The sequence below is a fragment of the Mus caroli genome, unplaced genomic scaffold (assembly GCF_978045245.1).
Source record: "Mus caroli unplaced genomic scaffold, Mus_caroli_1 scaffold_2, whole genome shotgun sequence".
NCBI classification, from domain to species: Eukaryota; Metazoa; Chordata; class Mammalia; order Rodentia; family Muridae; genus Mus; species Mus caroli.
Window position 1 is genome coordinate 122158524 of NW_028227257.1, and position 21896 is coordinate 122180419.

Sequence of the window (21896 nt, forward strand, 5' to 3'; positions counted from 1 at the left end):
GCCAGTGTCCCGCATGGACTTCTAAACCCAATCATGCTCTTTTAAACTTCAGTACAACAAACATATATGACCATGTTAAGTAGCCAACATTGGAGTTAGAAAGTTGGATTGGATTTCTCTCTCTCCCCCCTTGAGGCTACCCTCCCCTCCTTCACAGGAACTTGTCAGGATTTATGGGTTAGGTTTTCACATGGCTTGGTTAGCTGCCAGTGGCTAAAACTCATAGCCAAGCAAATATGTTGGCCAAACTTTTTAAGAAAAAAAACTTTAGGCCTCAATAAAAGTCTAGCTCAAGTTGTAGTTTATTATATAATTATCTTCTAGCACAGATTTTAATTAGTACATATGTCTTAAATTTGTATTATATTTGAATGGCTCAAGGTTTTGAATATAGCCATTTTCATTTGCCTTTCATTTCTGCCCAGGTTGCTTACCGGCATGAAGGTTAATGTGTAGGCAGATAGGTTCTCCATGGGACATTTGAAGACTTAGATCCTCAGGATTTGTTCAACACTTGAACTCTTTATTTTACCATCCTTGCAAACTTTTTATTTTTACTTATTTAGCTTTTTAGATGTATTTATTTCATGTGCATGAATGTTGGCCAGAATGTATATGTGCGTGTACCATTTGTGTGCCTGGTGCCTGTGGATGTCAGAAGGCTGCACTGGATCCTCTAGAAGAGGAGTCACCAACATGTAGGTGCTGAGAACTGAACCCTGGTCTTCTATAAGAGAAACAAGTGCTCTTACCTCCTGAGCTATCTCTCCAACCCACTCACCAAATGTTTTTCTTATAGGACATCACAGTTTCGACTTTAATCTACAGGACTTTAGATAGCCTGGAACATTTGACAGTAAACATTTAATTACAAAATTTTATTTTGACTTTTATCCTGTAACTTTTGAGTACCAACAGCATACTAAGTATTGTGAAAGAAGAATGTAAAATATAAATACCCAAGAATTAGAACGAGAAATACATGGAAGATATATTAGTAGTCAGAGAAGCATGAACGGAGGAAGGGAATATGAACGTTCTTGAAGGACAGTAAGGAATTCCATGTGGTAAAGACGACGGGTTGTAGGGCTTGTAGATCAGGGCAGGAAGTAGCACTGATTTTTAAGCAGAGAATTACAAGACTAAATAAAGAAACAAACAAATAAACGTCAGCATTAATTTATTATTTATTAGTTTTTAAATTACTACTAGCTACTACTACTACTATTATTACTACTAATACTACTACTATTACTACTACTGCTGCTGCTGCTACTACTACTATTATTATTACTACTACTAATACCACTATTACTACTACTATTATTACTACTACTACTACTGCTGCTGCTACTACCTTTTTTCTCATCTGAACCAACCGCTGTTGCAGCTACACCATGTTCACAGTAGCTGTCCAGTAGACATCGTAGTAGCTTGCCAGGCCGGTGAACAGCTTCAGCTGACCCACTCCTAAAACACAGAGCAAGCACACAAGACAGCGACCTTCTCCTGAACCCGTCATATTTCCCTAGCACCAGAAGCCCAGAGAAGTACCAGCATTTCAACAGCTCGTGAAAACGCAAGGGTTTGTGGGAGAATATTTTTAAGTGGGTACCACTTGAGGAATGACCACTACCCTGACTTTGTCACGTGATTGCCAGGAATGGACAATTTCTGGTGGAAGACAGAGAGATCTTTCTTTTTTTTTTTTACTTCGTCTTGGTTTGGGCCTGCCATTTTCACGTCTAAACTTTTCTTCCAAGTGGATTGGGATCCTCGGCTTAAGCTGCAGCAAGGCATGGCGTGATAGCATCTGCGAAAGTTTTCTCTTGAATTCCAGGGTAGATGGAAGGTTTTCTTTTCCACATAGTTATTTAGGAATGCTGTATTGTAGGTTTGTTTTCTTCAGGGATTTATTTACACAAGAACTCTCTTGGCAAAGCTTTCCTTGAGGTTAAAAACCAGGGAGCTGTTTTCTGAGGGGGAGTGTGGGGTCTGGTGCTTGGACTAACGATCTGAATGGGAAAGTTTGATTCTCATAGAAATTTCCGCTTCCTCTGGCAAACGTTGGTGTTTTTCATTTTTCTGGTGTTCCTAAAGGAAAAGGGAGTTTGGGTGGTTTTTGTTTTTCGTTAGTTATCTGGAGCCCCTTCCCTTCCGCTTGTGCCTGGTCCCCACCATTGTTTTTGGAGTCTTTGAACTGTACTATCTGCTACTACGGAGAATGTTGCTTGAAGGTGGATCAAATCCAGCAATTTCTCAGGACTTATTCAAGAAATATGTTAGCTAGTATACTGTTGTCTTTAGTAGGGACCTCCATTCTAGGGAGGGAGGGAGGAAGGGAGGGAGGGAGGGAGGGAGGAAGGGAGGGAGGGAGGGAGGGAGACTTCATCTTATCCTGTATCCTGCTCAGAATTTTCTTTATCTTTTCTTTAAGTGTATGAAATAATATTCATAGCCATTTTCTGTTTGACTGTCTCAGGATGGTTTCGAGTAGGTGGCATATGGGCTTTAAAGCAATTTGACTTTGAATTGCTAACCTCTTACTGGGTTTGTGTCATTTATAAAAATATTTAAAGAGCATCGCAGCTCTCTGACCTCAACACATGCATATTAGCATTTCACTTTTTCTGTCCTTGCTTCCCTTGCTAATGGGCTGTCACTTGCTGGTTCCAATGGCGAAGCTTGTCAAGTGTACTTCCTTTCTCCAACACGGGAATTCGGAGATCTCTTCTGCTTAGCAGCTTTCTTTCTTCTCTTCCTCTGCAGCCTCTGGTGCTCTTGAGCTGGTCTGCCCATAGGGAGCCTGCTGGGAGAACGTATAGCTTCCAAAGACTCCTCCTGGAGCGCCTCTCTCATCGTCCTCTCCCTTGGAGCAGTCAGTACCTCTCTGCTGGAGGACCTGGGCTGGGTGTGCCCGGGAGCTGGCTTTCACTGTAGCCCTGCCAGGCTTTCCCCGGACCTCGCAGAAGAGCGTCACCAGCCCCCACGGCTTTCCAACACATCACCTCTTTTCATGCCGTTTGGCACAGATCGAATCTACAGGGTAAGTTCTCTGCCACATTGATTTAGGGATTTTTTTTTTTTTTTTTTTTTTTTGGTTTTTCGAGACAGGGTTTCTCTGCGTAGCCCTGGCTGTCCTGGAACTCACTCTGTAGAGCAGGCTGGCCTCGAACTCAGAAATCTGCCTGCCTCTACCTCCCAACTGCTGGGATTAAAGGCGTGAGCCATCACTGCCCGGCTCAATTTAGTTGTTTTACATAATTCTAATACAAAGACGTTTGGGGCGGCTGGCTAGTTCTCAGTTCTTGCACGGTCTGAGTGGCAAGGTCTTTTACTGGGTCACAGCTTCACATTCTTTAAGTTTGGGGACGCTGTTGAAGTGCCACCAGCGTGTTCCTATATAGAACATGCCTTCTTTCCTCATTTCCCACGAGGGCCACAATACTTCTTTTGTTTTTGTTTTTGTTATTTTTTTTGTTTCTTCTTTCTCACCTTTTCCACTTATGAACCTATTTACTTAGAGAACTGTTTTATGTAGAAAACACACATATCAGCTGTTCTAAAACTGATGAAACATGACTAGACGTTGTGGCTTCTCCCCAGCATTCACTGTTTTGTAGGATTTAATTTGGGTGTAAGGAATACTTCCTCAGTGTCTTCTATATGACAGTGACATAGGAAGAACCAGCACTCCAGGGAGCCGTAATTTAAAGTGGGCGGGGAAAGCAGACCTTTCACCTCAAGGTGAGCCAATGGCTGTTGACACTGGGTTGTGACTGCATTTTCAAGGCCAGCTGAAGCACGCTTTGGGCTGCTTTGAGGTATCAATTGTATCTCTTCTTTATTTCCCCCGGGGCTAGTACTTTGTAAACTCTGACTTCTATCCTTCCAGGGTCTTGAGATATTCTTATGCCTAGGCAAAGTGGTGTGAGTCTGAGTTGATTTTAAGAGGAAGCAATGATTAACTGATTAACCGTGGTGCCACTGAGACCTTTTGTTGTTGTTTGTTTATTTATTTGCAGGGTGGAGGGGGTGGCGGCTGTAGTTAATCACTGACTCTGTCTGTCTGAGTTTTGAAACCGAGAGAAAATGACTGGGCTCAGTTGTTTCTCAGGGCGTCCAAGAGTGAGAGGCTCATTAGAAGAGTTTTCAGATACCTTTCTTTGGGAATAAATATTCGTATTTTTTTATTATTGTATAAAAAATTGAGTTTTTTTTAAAAACAGTTGTGTAATTAATGCACACAGGTTTTAAAAGGCACACAAGAAATGTGGGCTGAAAACCAAGTCTTTTCTGGTTTGCACAGACCCCAGCTAATCATCTAGCCACACACGCATGCAAACTGTAGCTTTGTCTCACAGTGGTAAAGACATGCGAGTTTTGCCTTGTACAGTTCTCCTATATGTACCAGGGCTCTCTGCTCCTTTACAGTGGGTGTGTAGTATTCCGTTGGAGGACTGGCTGTCATGGACCTAGGTCGTCGTGTATTGATGCATGGACAGATTATGTCCAGTTTTTCCTCAGGAACAAGGCAGCAGGGATGGCCACATGCGTGCGTGGTCTCATACACGCGTTACGTACAGCTGTGGGAGCCGCTGGGCTGGGGCAAGGCGCATGCGCATTTTGATTTCGGAGGCAGTCTGTTGCCAGTTGTTCTGCCCACATTTGGAAAGTTTTAGATTTCTCCACAGAGGTGAGAACACCGCTTCCTTACACCTTTGCCAGCCACAGTGTAACCGACAAACTGATAGGTGCAAATGTCAGTTTAGCGTCTCTGTCATTTTTATCCTTCTTTTAATTAACACGACACATCATTCCCTGGGCTTAAGAACCAGTTATGTTTCTGGCGCTGTTTCCTATAAGTTTGTGTCTGTTGCTGGTTCTCCCATCAGGTTCTTGATTTTTACTATCGGAATGCTGATTTCTTACAAGAATACAGATTTTCATGCTCAGTTCACAACTTCCCTTGCCCTGCTTCTTGTGGTTTGTATTGTTTGTAGACCTCTTTGGTCGTGTGTATACATTTTTGCTTTGCTGGTTATTAAACATTCCACGTAGTTAGATGTCTTCATCTAACACACTTTTACCAAATGTCTTTTACATATTAAGATCTTATTCTACGCACCCAGCTGTACAGTAGAAGAAAAAAAACCAGACTCCAGTTTTGCTCAATGAGACTTTGATTCTAGTGGAGGAGATGGTCGATACAGCCCAGATAGATTTGTAGAGATAAATATACAGTCTGTCATTTTATGGTGTCAGACACTTGTGCCAGTGAAGTTATTTCTTTTTTTTTTTTTTTGGTTTTTTGAGACAGGGTTTCTCTGTATAGCCCTGGCTGTCCTGGAACTCACTTTGTAGACCAGGCTGGCCTCGAACTCAGAAATCCGCCTGCCTCTGCCTCCCAAGTGCTGGGATTAAAGGCATGCGCCACCACGCCCAGCTACTATTTCTTTCGGTGGCAGATTACGAGACTCTTGTCCGGCTTCCGGCTGTTGCGATGCGGTTCTTTGATTTCAGAACTAACTCTTTTTTTCCAAGTGGATTGCTATCTATAATCCAATTTAATTTCTGTTTAGATGCTCCATTAGTTAGTGTGTGGCTGGCCCACTATAACCAAGGGACTGTAATATGCTGTGGTTCTGAGAACACAGACCTTGACTTTTTTCCTTACTGAACAGTCCCAGCCTGAAGAAAACATCTGGACGGGACAGACAGGTCCACCTCTGTTGTGAAACCGGGTTTCCTTCTTTCCCATTGGCCAGGAGTGTCACTGTGGTCATTATCTGTAAGGTCTTATCAGGTCCCGTCAGAGGCAGGAACAAAGGGGAAAGTTCAGGGCGAGTGTTAGCGTTTGTAGAGTTCACTACAGCCTGTGGGTCAGTGACAACTTAGTCCCATGGGCATGCCCAGCTTCAGGGGAGCCCGGGCAGCACTGTGTCTGCTAGTCACTTGCCACCAGGAAGGAGGGAGTTTAGAGGAAAACCAACAAGTGACACATTGGCTTTGGTATTTCAGAGCCTTCCTGCTGCTGGCAGTGGCTGCTTGGGTCTTCTGGCAGAGTACTGTAGTCAGTTTACTAAATAGTTCCAGCCGTTTTTTTATTTATTTATTTTATTTTCTTTGAAAAACCTCCCCACCCACTTTCTTTGACATGGTCAAACCGTGGTTTCATGCCAACCTTGAACTTGAGACCCTTGAGCCTCAGCCTCCTTACTGCTAGGAATATAGGCCTAGATCACCAGCCTTGGTTTTCATTTACATATGAATTTCCCTTTATATTTTGGCCTATTTCTGACATTAAATGTTTCATTAATTTGTCTGTCTATGCAGTTATGAGAACTTAGAACCCTAGTGTAGTTTCTTGGCTATGAAGTCTCCCTGTCTTGTTTCATTTTATAAGATTTTTATATTTGTTGTTTTATTTGGCTTATACTTTTTAAAAATATAGACATTTTAGAGAGTCATATTCTAATCACCATTTCCCCCCTGTAACAAAGAAAGCTGCTAGTAGCACGGGGTGTGATATAAACTTGGTTAGAGGGGGTTCATATGTTCAAGGTGTTAATTTTGGTGATCGGGTCTCGTAGCCACCTTGGGGAACACTGATGTGGATGCTGTCCTTCTGTGTCCTTGGACACTAGAAACTGACATCATTGAAGCAGGTAGGAGGAGTAAGGACTAGCTTATATGGTATGGTGTTAATTTTATATTAATAAGTGATTTCTGCTTATAACAAGGAAACTGGTACTGATTTTTCAATTCTATTGAAAAGAAACTCAGATCTTGAAAAAACAAACAAACAAACAAACAAAAAAAAACAACCCAACTATCTTTAGGTTGAAGTTAAAGAAAATATGTTTCAGAAGCATAGACTTGACTGGAACACACAAACCTAGATAGAATTTTGAATACTGAATCTGATGCACCTTGCTTTTATTTGTGTGTGTGTGTGTGTATATGTGTGTGTGTGTATGTGTGTGTGTGTGTGTGAAACAGCAGACATTCAGCTTTGATCTTTGACTTTTTTTTTTTTAACTGTAATACTCTTGAAGCTTTGTGGTCTGAAAGAACTCTCCCTGGGAAGATGGAGCACACAGCACATCTACCTGCGCCAGATAGGGATCCCACAACAGATCAAAATAAGGATACCATCAAAGGTCAGCCTGCTGAACTCATGGCTTTTATTGGTGTTACATATAGGAGCATGGGGAAGAGGTTACTAAATGGCTCAAAGACAGCTGTGTTACCAAGGCTCACCCCAGCATTCACAGAGCTGAGAATCTGGAGCATACTGTACAGTGTGCAGGAACCTCTACAGGTTGGAGAGTGTCCTTTCCAAGTGACTCTAGTCTAAACCTCTTCTAGGCAGCTCAGCTGGTGTTTGTTTTCCAGGCAGCTGGTCTGGTCTCCGAGTCTTCTTTGCAGCTCCACTTGTCTGGAGTCTTTTTTGTAGTCCAGCTTCCTTCTGCCTGAGGGGCACTCTCAGCTTTTATTGCTTATTCTGTCAGAGGGCATCTAGTGAGTCTGGTCAGTTTCAGGGACTTCCTGGAGCTCTGTTGAGTTCTTTACTTTCCTACTTAAGGGGCTTACCTGTGTACTGGAATGTTTCAGTCCTAGAGGAAACTGTTACACAACAAACATATCTAGCTTAGTTAATTGTGATAAAGTGAGACTTTTGTGACCTCCACACAGATCAAGCACATTGGTAGTATACAGGACACGATAATCGTTTCTTTGTCATTTTCTATGGCTTTAACATGGAGGGGCCTGCACATAGCAGTATGGTTTAGTATGGCTCCTTCTTCTCCTGCCTGGGGAGGCTCTCAAACTTCAGATTTTCTTTCCCTATTTATCTGTAAATGGACTGAGCTATTGATTTTTCTCATTTTTTTTTTTCTAGATAGTCTTCGTTTACTCTCTTCTTGCTTTGATTCTCTTTCAGTGAGAAATGAGCATCTTAATACTGCAACCTGGGCAGCAGCGATGCTCTCTGTGACTGGATGGCCATTGCTTTAAAGCTATTTTTTTTTTTTTTTTTTTTTTTTTTTGTGGGCAGGACTTAGAATCATGAATAAAATATTTTTGGCAAATATTTCCAGTTTAAATTTACCTTCAGAGTTTTGGCTTAAGTGTTGGTGTTACACCTCTATCTTTTTTATTTCACACAAAGGACGGTGGTCCATAGAGACACCAAGGAGCGACAGACAGTATTGGCCATTGTTACTTAATTGTTCAGTACTAGGCACACAGCATTGCCAGAATGTTGCAATGCTAACACCGTGCCAGTACTCACCATTCTAAAAGAACCAATAGCCTACTTTTATGTACGCTGTTCCCAGTCTTCCTCATTTCTTCAGGCACAGATTGTTCATAGTTGACAATTTACCTACTTGGATTAAAGACTTGATTTGATTTTAGATGATATTGGAATAATATCAACTTTGTTAGGTGAGATGTTGGGCTTAACTACTCGGGAGCTAGCGGAAGAGATGATATAGATGCTTGGGATTCTCATTAGAATACCCCAGGAGGACATGGAAGAACAGAGGAAGTCAGTTTATATATCTTTGGAGATGGAGAGTAGGCTGCTGATTGTTTTGTTTTTAAATTGTATTGTTTATTTGTGGGGGTTGGGGGTTGGGGTAGAGAGGTATCCACTGTTTTTCATAAGACAGAATAAATTGTTTCTACTCTACAGGCTTTCTATCTTTATAAGTTGGGACATCATCTATTTAAAAAAACAAAAAAACCAAAAAACAAAAACCCCAAAACTCCTCATTGAATACCGTGCACTTAATTTTATTTCGAAAATTGCCCCTGTTAGGTCCGTGAGTGGTTTGAGCTGGGTGGCTAGTCATTGGGTTATAACTGTTTTCTGGTTTCTTTCCATGGAGCCTGCATCTAGAAGTCTGGCTCCACCCCCATCCCCCCCACTTCCCAGCGTCTCCTTGGTTTCTGTTGTGGTTACTTGAATGCTAACTGGTTCAACTTGTGCTCTGACCCTGGGACAAGGCTCCTTTGCTTTCTCATGATCGTATTTATACTTTTGACGGATATATTTAAATGAACAGCTGTGGCGTTTGTTGAGTCACACCACAATTATCTGATTCCGTTGTAGCTGCTTGACTGGCAAAAGCGTATTTCAAGCTAAATTGTGAGAACATTCCATTAATCACACTCTCCTGGGGAAGGTGGGTGGAGAAAGACCACCACGAAAAGTCCTTTTAAAGATTAATTAGTGATTCCATTATTTCGAGTCGGTTGATCCAGTTGCAACTTAGTGTGTCACTTACAGAAACTGTACAGAGGTGTAAATAACTACAAAAGGCTTAGTGATAATCAGCTCTGTAGGCAAACTTCTCTGAAATAACTCTTGTGCGGGCAACTCCTCAGCACTGTGATCTCTATGAGGAGATGGGTCCTAGAGGATTTCCTTTCCTGTAGATTTCGATGCTCTCCACTCCGTGCTAAGTTCATTGGCTAAGTGTTTTGTTGTAAGCTTCCTGAACTGATTACATGGAACACAGAAGAGGTTATGTCTTCCCTTTCTCTCGTCTCCAATGTACTAATCGCAACTGTAGCCTCTGATTGAGTCTTTGGCTTCCCAGAGCCAGCTCCGTTTTTATCTTGACACCTCCTCGAGGTTCTTTCTGGGGTTATTAATAGGCACAGAAGCATGACTTTCTGAATAGCGTCAATAACTGTTAGAAGACATGGGGGGGGGATGATATGTCAATTTCGGACTTGGAGGAGCCATGTTTTCAAGCTACGGACGTTGTCCCAGAGTCACCAGGGATGGCTCTCGGCATATCAACTGGTGTCTGCAATGAGAGATCCAAGCAGGCCTTTCCAAATGGGCTTTTGTCCGGCAGGAACTGTCTGGTGCACCCAGAGTCTGCCAGCGTCTTTCTGTCTGGCCGCTTCTCTTGGATAGTACTCTGGAAAGCTGGGAACCCAAGTTAGAAGTGATCTCTTAATTTACCTCAAATATCCAGTTGCTTCTACATTAAATTGAGGTCGCAGAAGCCTCTCCCACCCCCCCCCCCAAGTCGCTTCCTTGCAATATCAAACTTACACCTTGTCTTTCTTTCCCTACCTAAACCAAATACAGTGTAGACTCATGATTAAAACTAAGGTTTTAGTTCATCTTGAGTGCCTGGTCACTGCAAAGGGATGTCACAAAGCAGGCTTGCAGTCAACTGGCACACTGATGTTTGTCTAGGGGATCCAGGGAAAAATAGTAAGTACATGGCCAAGTTTGCCCCAAATTAAATGCTTTGAGGCAGGTCTAGCTGGGACATGTAACACACAGGGCTGAGCAGCAAGGTCCAACACAGGTGTGGGGTTGGAGTGTGAAGGACTCAGGTGTGAGAGAAAGGTGGAGCAGAAAGAATCCAAAAGGTGTTTTTTTTTTCTCACTTCCACAGATATATAGTGTAGTGAGAGGGAGGGTGTGGGAGGGGGGCAGCAAAGGGTAGACTCAAAAGGGATGGAAGAGAGAGGGGGAAGAGGAGGAAGGGGGGATGGAGAGAGGGAGACTGACTTTGAATTCTGCCCGCTCCCCAACCTAATACCCATTTCACTACCAATTATTGACAGTTGATCCTACTAACCTTACAATTTCTCTAGACTCATGGCTTATCCCTCTACTGTAAGTGCTGAGAAAGCTGAGCCAGGAGGACCACAAGTTCAAGGACAGCCTTAGATACATAATGAGTACTAGGGTAGCTTGGGTTATTAGATCTTGTCTCACAAGAAAGACCAAGCAAGGAAGCAAGCCATAGAATGAGGGCAGCCGTGTGGGGCAGTCGGTGTGTAGAATACCATTTGTTTTTGGAGACAAAGGCTGCATCTAACTGAGGACTAGGGGTAGAAAAGAGATCTTAAATGGACCCAGAGGATAAGGAAGTCCTTCTTACCCTTAGAGGAAAGAAGAAATACACTTTTCAGACTAAGGGGAGAGGTGGTGGGACCTCGGAAAGCATCCAGGACATCCTGGAACAGGTAGGAGGTGATGGTCTCCCGCTAGCTGAAACAAAGCTGGAGAACTGTGGCTGTTTAACACTGTAGGAAGGAAAAGAGGATGGGAAACAGTCTCCACGGTAAAAGAAACTGGGTTTTGAGGGACTAGGGGGATGGCTCGTTGCTTAAGCTTAAAATTCAGGTATCACAGAGTAAGCCGGAAGCTGTTCCTATCTCTGACCCTAGTCCCAAGGTCTTGCTGGCCATCCAGCTAAACCTTTGAGCTTCCAGTTCCAAGACTTGTCTCAGGAAATAAACTGGGGCTTTCCCAAGGAAGATAACGAAGCTGGCATCTAGCATCCACATGCATGTGCATATCCACGTTCATGTGCTCCCACATGCATGCCTCCACACAGCTACATGAACATGTACACATGTCTTACATACAAATACAATTGGAAAGGAAAAAAATAATACTAAGACTTGAGGTATCTGGAAGGGCACGCAGCAGGAAATCAAAACCCTTGAGTCTCCGGGTCGGAACGGCTGAGTCTTCTTCATTTGTGTCAGGAAGAGCAAAGCCAGTTTTGTTCTGTGGACAATTAAGGCAAATTTAAAAGCAAAGTCAAGTTAATTCTCTGTTTGTTCCGTGGCAGCCTAAGCTAAACCCTTTACTTATTCTCCTTTAATTGCTACCCCTCCCCCATTCACAGATTAGACTTTATCTCTTCTTTCCTTTCTGGAGTGCATCTGCCACAGCTGGAATGTTCACGGGGTAACTCCTTCAAAATCCTTTCCTGAAATGGCCTGTAATTATTTCCTCTTACCACAGGATGAATGGATCCAGGGTCTGGTTTTAAGTTCTATGGTAGTCGTCCAAGGAGCCAGGGGTATTCATCTAACGCAAACAATCAAGTTACATGCTCACATTCTGAAAGTAACATCCCACCAGAAACCCTCCAGCAGCAGTGATGTTTGTGTAAAGCCAAGTCCTGGCATGCACACTGCCAGGTCAGAGTGTGGTGGTACACGTGTTTAACAGGTCATTTGTCAACTGAAGGAAAGACCCCAACTTGACTTACCTGGCATGATATCTTTAGTTTTGCTCTTCTTTGCGGCTACTACTGACAGCTCATGTCTTCTTTACCTCTTCCAAAGGACCAAGGGTTTTGGAGGACGCTGCCCTGGGCTACCTCTTTCTCTGTCAGGCCGTAGCACCTATTTTTTTGCACTATCCAACCTGTCAGAATGGCTGGATTTTGTCCTAGCTGGAGAATGTTGTGATAAGCATGCTTTCCTTCAGAGTTTCATTTTCAAATATGTATTACTGGATTTACTTTGTCCTCAAATGAACCTTATACTAATTTCTATATTTATTTTGAGGTGTGAATTATGAGAGAATTGATGAATGAATTAAGGGTGGACAGGAACATGAACATACTTGCAAGGAAGTCTTGCCCCCCTTCCCCCTCCCCACAATAGCTTCTTTGACATTGAGATTTTTTTCTCTTCTGGGAGGCAGGGGGCTGAGGGAGATGATTGGAGGTTACAGTATATGTGAAACTAATTTTGAGTGTAGTGAAAAGGGAAGATGGCATGAATTGAAAGGTGACCCAAATCACCATGCGTGGAATATGTTCTCCAAGAGAAGGGTCAAGCCGGATGGAGCTCTGAATGATTAAAGTTTGAATTAAGTGTTGATGGTAAAGCTGGATTGATGGTTACTCTCTGGTAGATTGACCATTGCAGGGTAGTGACTGATTAAGGCCACTAAACAAAACATTGTTCACGTCGTCTTGGGTTTGCCGCATGTGCTTGGGATAGTCGTTTGCCCCCGTCTATTTTCTCGTTTCTAAAATAAGACTTCTAGGAGTATTTATTATGAGTGTTTTAGGAAGGAATGCATGCATATTTATTTCCTAAACACAGTATCAGGCACATTCCTTGGGTACACTCCTACTGTAGAGACAACGACATGGTGTTGACTAATCAGTAGTTTTCTTTGCTCTGCTCCTGCCTTCCCTGTTGAGTAGATTTTATTTTATTTTATTTTTTCTATTTTTTCCCCCCGCTCCCCTTTTTATTTTTTATTCCCCCCGCTCCCCTAGATTTTATTTTAATTAATTAATTTTTATATTGTGGAAGGTACAACAAAAAATTCTGAAAACATATGCAATGGTGGAAAAAGTCATCATGTGTAAGAAGTCAAAGAGCCCTTAAGACTGGGAATGGTGTGGGGGAAAGATGACCTCACTTGGGTGGTTAAAAAAAAAAGTCATTAATTCTAAGCAGGGATGAGTGATTATTGACTGAGTTTCAAAACCTTTTTCACTTGAAGATCGTTAAGAATCAAACAGTGTCAAGAAATTCCCTTTTCAGTGAGCCTCAGTGAGTCATGGATGGGTCAACCGAGAGAATTTGGGCAGCCAGGTCAGACAAAGGAGTCCTTTGTTGAATTTTATGATTATTTTCCTCTTATGGAAAGCAAACTGCATGCTCTGCAGGAGTTGAGAGTGTAGGGACATCCTCCTTTGCCTGCCATAGTTTTAAATTACACTGCCTAATAGGAGTTCTGAACATTGAATACAGAGGTCCATTATGCGTTGATTAGTCTGTGGCCAGTATCAAAATGATATTTTTAGTAGGAGACTTCAGAGGATCTGTGGTTCTTTTCTTTTTCTCTACCGCCCCCTCCCCTCCTCTCCCAGATATAATAATTTTGGTGAACAAAAGAACTATCGCACTTGATCTGAACCCAGACATGTTGGGAATCGAGGGAAACACTAAGTCCTTCGCTGGTACCACCCAGATCTAGAGTATGAAAAGTACCATGGTGTGTGGAAAGTGGTTCTCTTCTGCCCTGTGATTGTCTGTTTTTAAAGTGGAAAATATGGGAAGTTCTCCCTCCCAGGGGACTGGCCCTAATACATTGCAAGAAATGGCAATGATACAAAGAGGGTCTCTTTGCTTGTGTCTGAAGCATTGCAAGTCCTTAGTAGGGATTGCAGAACTGATTCAACAATAGCTGATCCAATGTGCGTACACACACACACACACACACACGGGCGCGTGCACACACACATGGGAAAAATTTATACTCTGAGCCCTGTGGGCAGTATGTATAATCCCCAGTAGCCTGTCATTTTTTATTTAGGGATTTTGGCAGTTAAACTAAAAGGAGATGCGGGGTGTGAGTACCTTTTTATCATTATAATGCTCAGTGCTCTCTTATGGACCTTTAGTTGTCTATAAGAAACATTATTGATATATTAAAAGATATCCAGTTCATTGCTCCGAGACTGTCAGAGTTCTTTGATGTTGGAATGGCCCCCAGGATTTTTAACACTCCAGAGCATCTTTGTCAGGGGTTGGGCCAGTGCTCAGTCTAGAATACCTGGAGCCATTGCTGACACAGTGACAATTTGCTGAGTAGCGCAGGCTGTTCTTGAACTTAGGATCCTTCTGGCTTAGCCTATCACAGATGGGGGAGTGCCAGGATTATATATTGTACCACCACTGCAGGCTTGATGTTTCTTATAACTAACTCATGATCGGGAGATTCACACACATTTCTCTTTCCTCTTGCTTCCCTCTTCTTTGGAGTGCAATTTTTAGAAGGCAATTAGCAGGCAGGTGGAACATTCTAGACTGAAGAAAGCAGAGCCAGCAAGTGTTGCTGACACTTTCTTCCTGTGGATTTTGTTTTGTTTTGTTTCTTTGTTTTTGGATGTGATTTGAGTTGCTCTTAATTTATGGATTGGCTCCAGGGATTAAATTTGTAAATGATTTTTCTGTCTTTCATAAGCATAAATCAGCGTATGATAGTGATGGTAACCTGTAAGTAGGTATATTGGAGGCATAGGCCTTTGCTGGTTTGTGACATGGAAAAAATGGCAGAGATGATTGGTCTCGTTTTTGCATGCTTAAAATTATGAAAATGTTGTTTATGTTGAAGTGTGCTTTTGACATTTATTATTAATAAACTATACCAAGCTCTTCCTGAAATGATATATTGTAAAATCTCCCCTTCCCTTGTAGGTGTGCATGATGGCTGTGCTAGTGCTTGACAATGCGAAGTTAAATTGAGTGGGTTAAGTCAGGGGGATTCTAAGTTTTAAATGAGCACCTCTTTGGCTCAGCTGAAATGAGCAAGATGGAGCTGTCGATTCTGCTTCTGGGGTTTGATAACAGAGACATGGCTGAAAGGTAAAATATGTAGGAATGTATCATTCACTGTATTTCACAGGAAAGGACATTAACAGCATAAGAGAAAAGCCATAGAGGATTTAACTCAGAAAGTGAAGTTTCTGTTGAGACCTGAAGGATGAGCAAGAATTTAGCCAGGTTGGGCCTTGAAAGAAGAGTCCAACTGCAGGGAGGCTGATAATGTACCAGGCTCTAGAGAGAGGCAGGGAAGCTTGGAAACAGGATGAAAGTTGTGAGGTGGGGACCCAAGGAAAGATGATGGGATAGCAGAGGACAGAAGGTTTGGTGACAGTGTGGGCGAAGAGTTACTTGGAACTTAGAGTGCCTTGGCATGGTTCCCATTCTTGCCTTGTTCTCCAGCTTTCCCAGGAGTCCTCAAGATATAACACACTTGTACCACTAATGTGTGTTGATATAAACCGTAGAATATATAGTATAGAATATGTACATTGTTCAATTTTCTGTCATGGGAACAAACTTCCTGGGATAAGAGATACAGGTTTCACTTGTCAAATGGCGAGGTTTATTTGGAGAGGTATATATTGCTTTTATGCATCTTATGTGGGTGCTGGGGGGCAGTAGCAGAGAGGTGGTAAAGGAAACAGTTCCCCTCATGGCTAGAAAGCAAAAGAGGAAAGAGAAGGCTCTGAGCCACACAATGAGGGCCTGCCTGCTGTGCTCTTAGGGTGCCTCCTAGGCCCTGCCTCCTGAAAGGTCCACTGTCAGCCAGCAGTGCCAGCCCCAGTACCAAGTCTACACTATAGCAATCCATAAAACACAAATAGAAAGACATTAAAGATTTGCTAACATCAGAATCATATTATTAACGAAAGTCTTTTTTTTTTAAAAAAAAGATTTATTTATGTTGAAAGTCTTTAAAAAAAAAAAGATTTATTTATTTTATGTTATGTGAGTACACTGTAGCTGTCTTCAGACACACCAGAAGAGGGCATCAGATCTCACTAGAGATGGTTGTGAACCACTATGTGGTTGCTGGGAATTGAACTCAGGACCTCTGGAAGAGCAGCCAGTGCTCTTAACCACTGAACTATCTCTCCAACCCAACAAAAGTCTTAAGATACTAAATCTGATTATTCTGTGAGACAATAGACACTAGGTCCATTTTTCAAAAGACTTAAAAAAATCTGAATTTGAGGAGACGACTTCATGACAGGGTGACCTGAGTTTTGTTGCTGTTCTCCAGGAAGCTGTGAAGGAGAAGCAATAGGAATGTCTGATGCCAGGGCCTGTATTGTCACACTCTTCATTGTATCCCTAATGTCATTAATCTCTAGTTTTTTTTTACTGACATTAGAGCACTTGCCATTTGGGGAGGGTTCATCTCATGATAGTAAGCCAGTATAGCCTGTAAGTTCACTTGAAGAGCTCCTATGATCTTTGTCATAAACCAGTCATGACTAGATTTTTTTTTTTTTTTTTTTTTTTTTTACACAGTCTCTCTGAAAGGTACCTCTTTGACTCCTGGGACTATCATAGGAAACTGAGATGAATGCCAAGTAAAGCTGTCAGTTATTTGCCACTTTATTATATGAACATAACGTTATGAAAGCGAGCTCTGAGTGTTTTCATTCTACAACTCAAGGAGTTCCTTTGTGTGCCTCATAGATACATGTAACCATGTTGGAGTTGAGTGGGCTATCACTGGAGACTGCCAGAAACACAATTTTAGGTATTAGATGAGAAATGAGGCGTTGAAGTCACTTAAGGTGGAAAGGACGTTTCTAAGCATCAGTTTCTTTCCTGTTACTATGGAACAATATCTTGGGTCATGCAATTTGCAAAAAAAAAAAAAAAAAAAACAAACCCAAAACAAAAACAACTATCATCTATTTATCTATCCACCCACCCATCCATCCATCCACCCATCCATCCATCCATCCATCCATCCATCCATCCATCCATCCATCTGATCTTGTTCTATAACCCAGGCTAACTTTGAACTTGCAATTCTCCTACTTCTGCCTCTCAAAGTCTGCAGAGTTCAATGGAATGGTTCTAGCATGTGCTTAGCATCTAAAGGTCTTCATACTGTACCATAATGCAGCAGAAAACATATCAGTGATGCAGAATAAGAGTGTTTACTTAGGTTTCTCTTCCTTCTGAGGAGGCCAATGATGCTTGAGATTCAACAACTACCACCGCCTCATTTAATCTTTTTGTTTTTGTTGTTGTTGTTTTTTTTTGTTTTGTTTTGTTTTTTGTTTTTTGTTTTTTTTTTTTTTTTTTGCTCTTCGAGGCAGGGTTTCTTGGGTAGCCTTAACTGTCCTGGAATTTGTTTTATAGACCAGGCTGGCCTCGAACTCAGAGGTTCACCTGCATTAGCCCCAAGTGTTGGGACTAAAGGTGTATACCACCATGCCCAATCCTTCATTTAATCTTAACTGCCTACCCCAAATCTTTTCTCTGAACACAGTTCATAGGGAATGGTGACTAAACAGATCACTGAGAAGAATGATCATTTAGGACGAGCTGGTGGACTCAATCAGTAAAGGGCCCGCTGTATCAGTGTGCAGACCTGGGCTTGATTCCTGACACCATAAAAATGGTAGCTTGTGCTTATAAGTCACAGTGCTGAAGGTGCAGAGATGGTTGGCCTCATAGGTCAGATAGTCTACATTTATGAGTGAGCCTCAGGTCTCAGTCAGATACTCTGTGTCACAAAACATGGTGCATAGTTCCCGAAGAATGACACCCATGGTTGCCCTGCAACTACCTGCACACGATTGTCCACACATCTGAATACACACCTGAACATATACACACATGTGCACACTCTACACAGGCACATGGAGGATAATTTATCAGCTTTCGTCACCTGTGGTGAAGGTGTAAGCACGTCAGCACATTGGCCTTCCCATGGAGGAGTTGCACAGTGTTCTTAACTTTGTTCTTCTCCATGGGAAATTTCAGAAAATTGCCCCCAGTCAGACTCTCATTAGATTCCTGATACGTACAGGCATTACTTGAAGTAGCAAGGCTCTTAACTCAGAGAACTGAGCTTCTGCCAACATAGTTCTAGGTCAACACCAACTTGAAATTTCTCTCAGTTGTCTTATTTTGTCGCCGTGACCATTTGCTATCCTGTAAATTGACACAATTTTCTTCTTCTGAAAATATTCTTGTCTTAATTGTGTCTAACCTCTTAAAATTCTAGCCATTTAAAATTCAAAGTTAATGTAGAAATGCCATGTTTTGCAGTAGAGCAAGAGATTGTTTGTTTTCTTCTTGGATTGTGTGAAGGTCTACGTTCAATCTCCAAACCTTTTAAAGAGAAGTGAGGGCTCAGACACAGTGGCTGGCCTTGGACTATTCAATTTCTTACCTTTAACATCATATTAGAATAGTGATCTTGGGCCTCTCAGTCTTTTAAAATATAATGCCACCAATGTCGTGTTCAATAAGGTAGAACAGAATTCAAATCCATAGCTGTTCAGAGTGCTTTCTCATCAACCTTATTCTCTTTGTTCTCTTACTGAGTTCTTCTTTAGGAGGGTCGGCTCAGAGATACAGCCAGTAGAGGTCTTTGGCCAGAGGGAAGTCTTAAGACCTATGAAGATTTGTTTAGATCCAAGGAAAGGGAGTATTCAAATGTGTTAAAAAACCAAGGCATTACAAGTTGGGTTTCCTTGCAGAGCCCTTGATGGCATTTGCAGATGGTATGTCTGAGTTACTGTCACCCTGTGTTAGTTTTTGTGTCCGACTTACATTTCTGTTTTTCCTTCCACAGTTATACAATGGTCGATGGAGTAATGATCCTTCCTGTGCTAATGATGATGGCTTTCCCTTCCCCGAGTGTGGAAGGTACGTGACACACAGCTGTTTGGTTAGGATAATGCACTGTGTATTGTTTGGCTTACTGTAAAACATTTGGTCCTTAATCCTGTCAGACTTAACACACCCTTTGTATAATAAATATCTGGCAGTGTCCCTTGACTGCTTTAATGTGCAGTTCTGATACATATTGCATCTTGATTTATGTGTGTGTGCATGCCTGCAGTTTAAAGATGCCATTTAATACCCTACCAGAAATAAAAGATGAAGGTGAAATAGACAGTTGTGTAATTAATAATAAAGTAGTATGTGCAAACAAATGTACTCTGAGCTGCCAGTCTTGCCTGAGCACATTAGAGATTATGAAGTATGGTTCTCTCTGTTAGTTATCTGTGTATTTTCTTTCCACTTGTTTGGATGCGCATGGTAAATGTGATAAAAATGTTAATTGGGAGTTAGGATAAAGAGTTCCTAAGATTTCAGTAACTATCAGAATATATTCAGCATAGTATTATATTTAATCTGTTGTATCACTTACTATGCCTAATTTTGCATTTATTTCTTTATGTTGTGTATGTGTGCGTGTGCATATGTGTGTGAGCCTGAAGTGGCATGTGTGGAGTTCATAGGACAGCTTTCAGGAGTCATTTCTCTCTGTCCATCCAGATGTTCTGTGGATTGGGCTCAGGCTTGGCAGTGAGTATGTTTAGCCATTGAGCCACTTTGCTAGTCCTTACTGTGACTTTTATAAATGAAGCATCATAGAACGTAGTGGAGGGAAAGTAGTATGTTTAGAACTTGATGCTGTCTACACTTCTGGGTGTGGTGTTAGGAGAAGGAGGGCACTCTCGTGTTACATGCACTTGTGAGTATTCAGCTGTCTATCTCAAAAACAGGTTGCTATTGACTTTAGAATTATGTGTGTTCTACCTTCAGTGACTACATTTTCTGAATAATGAGAAATTTTGTTAGAATGTCAACGAAATAGATGTGTGGCTCCTTCGGTAGTTTTATCTTTCTGTAGCAAACCACAATGTGTTAAAGGCCCAGTGCTGTGGCAGGGGCCAGTCTAGCAAGAGGTCTTCTGGGTCTTATTGGGACTTGCACTCCAAGAAGTTTGTTGGAGCCCTGCCCTTTCTTTCTCACCTGATCGGGAGGTAAATTGTCTTCCTCTCCTTCCTGGTTTCAATACACTGTCCTGTATATTGTGTTCATGTTTGGCAAAACTCTGGTGGCAGTCATTCATGGGTGTAACCTCCACAACTGTCAACCCAAACAGCCCTTTTCTGTTATGAATTTGATTACTTCAGGTATTTGTTATAGTTAAAGTTTTTCAACATATCTCCTGTTTATACAGTAGTTTTATTTGGGGGAAGTTTAATATACATCAGGATAGTGGACAACATACTTTGTGTTTTTATGTATAACAGTTAGATTTAGTTTTGCCAATTGTTTAGGTAAATGAATAAGTTGAGCCACAACCAGAACTTACCAGAGTAAAACAATTATGGAGGCATGAGCATATAATCCCAGCAATTAGTAGGTGGGGACAGGAGGATCAGACGTTGGAGGTTAACATTGAGCACATAGTAAATCTGAGATGAAGTTAGGCTATAGAAAACTGCCTTAAAACAACAACAAGCTTGCTATGACTTTGGCTGCATATTTATCTTTGTCTATTTGGGCTGCTGTAACAAAATACCTCAGACTGGATGCCTTGCAAGTAGCAGACATTTCTTATCGTTCTCAGTCTGGGAAGGACAAGTTCAGGGTGCTGGGTGGGAGATTCACTGTCTGTTGAGGACGCGTCATTTACAGGTGGTTCTTTTTCACTGTGCCCCATGGTGGAAAGACTAGCTATCTCTTTTATGAGGCCACTGTCCTAGTTTTATTTCTGTTGCTGTGATAAAATACCTTGACAAAAGCAACCTTAAAGTAGGAAAGGCTTTATATCAATGTACAATTCTAGGTTAGAGATTTACCACATTAGGGAGGTGAAGGCAGCAGGAACTGGAAACAGCTGGTTACATCCCCTCCACCATCAAGAGCAGAGAGAAATGAGTATATGCTTGCTCCCTTGCTCTCTTGCTCGCTATACTCTGATCATTTTTCTTTTACATAGTTCAGTTTTCCCTGTTTAGGGAATGGCACTGCCCACAGTGGCTCTGGGTCTTCCCACATCAACCAACCTAATTAAAACAGTTCCCTACAGACATGCTCAGAGGTTAACCCAATGTAGACAATTCTTCATTGAGATTCTCTTCCTGGGTGACTAGACAACCATCACAGATACACAATCATACCGTGAGGATCTTCTTTGCTCACACTCTATTGCTTGTCCTACCTTCTCCTTCTATCACCACAGATTTTGAAAGAATGTAAACATTCATACAGAGCAGGAAACATTTTAGCTTCGTGATATAACCAGGCATTTTGAAGTCTCGGGCTTCTTACTTTTATTGATTCCTTCTTTCCCTAACTTGTTTCAGGAAAGCTGATGACTCTCTTAGAGTCATCTTATTTGGAAAGCCACAAAACTGCTGGGGGGAGAGAGGGAGAGAGAGAGAGAGAGAGAGAGAGAGAGAGAGAGAGAGAGAGTGTTAATGCTAATTCTGAGCAATTCTATGTCTTGCCTTTGCTTGTTGCTATGTAAATGTATTCCAAGTACAGATCACAAACTCTACCTCAGCGTGCATTGGAAGATGTCTGCTTTGTACAAGTGCTTACAGTGGTTCTCAGCCTTGTTATGATCAGATGAGACATAAGGCTCATGCCCTTGTTATAAGTTCTTTGGGATATAGGGGCCTACTTTATACAATTGATTAGCTTCCAAGAAGGCAAATAATTAAATTGATTAGTGTAGCGAAGTCTGCAGAAAAGTCAGTATTCAATGTCCTAGGAGTTATTTTGTTGCACTTTAGTCTTATGAT

General features: G+C 41.8%; 1 protein-coding gene across 5 annotated transcripts in view; it reads left to right on the forward strand.

Annotated features, from left to right (window-relative positions):
- The window catches only part of Acvr1 (activin A receptor type 1), a 129467-nt gene that overhangs the window by 47863 nt on the left and 59708 nt on the right, over nucleotides 1-21896 (forward strand). For 3 of the 5 annotated variants that reach the window (XM_021149833.3, XM_085834902.1, XM_029470101.2), the window contains 2 exons: nucleotides 2770-3046; nucleotides 18923-18996. In XM_021149833.3, the coding sequence (XP_021005492.1) occupies nucleotides 18930-18996 (67 nt within the window). In that variant the 5' untranslated portion in view covers nucleotides 2770-3046; nucleotides 18923-18929. The remainder of the gene's footprint in view (nucleotides 1-2769; nucleotides 3047-18922; nucleotides 18997-21896) is intronic. The other 2 variants (XM_021149842.2, XM_085834901.1) reach the window with 1 other exon arrangement.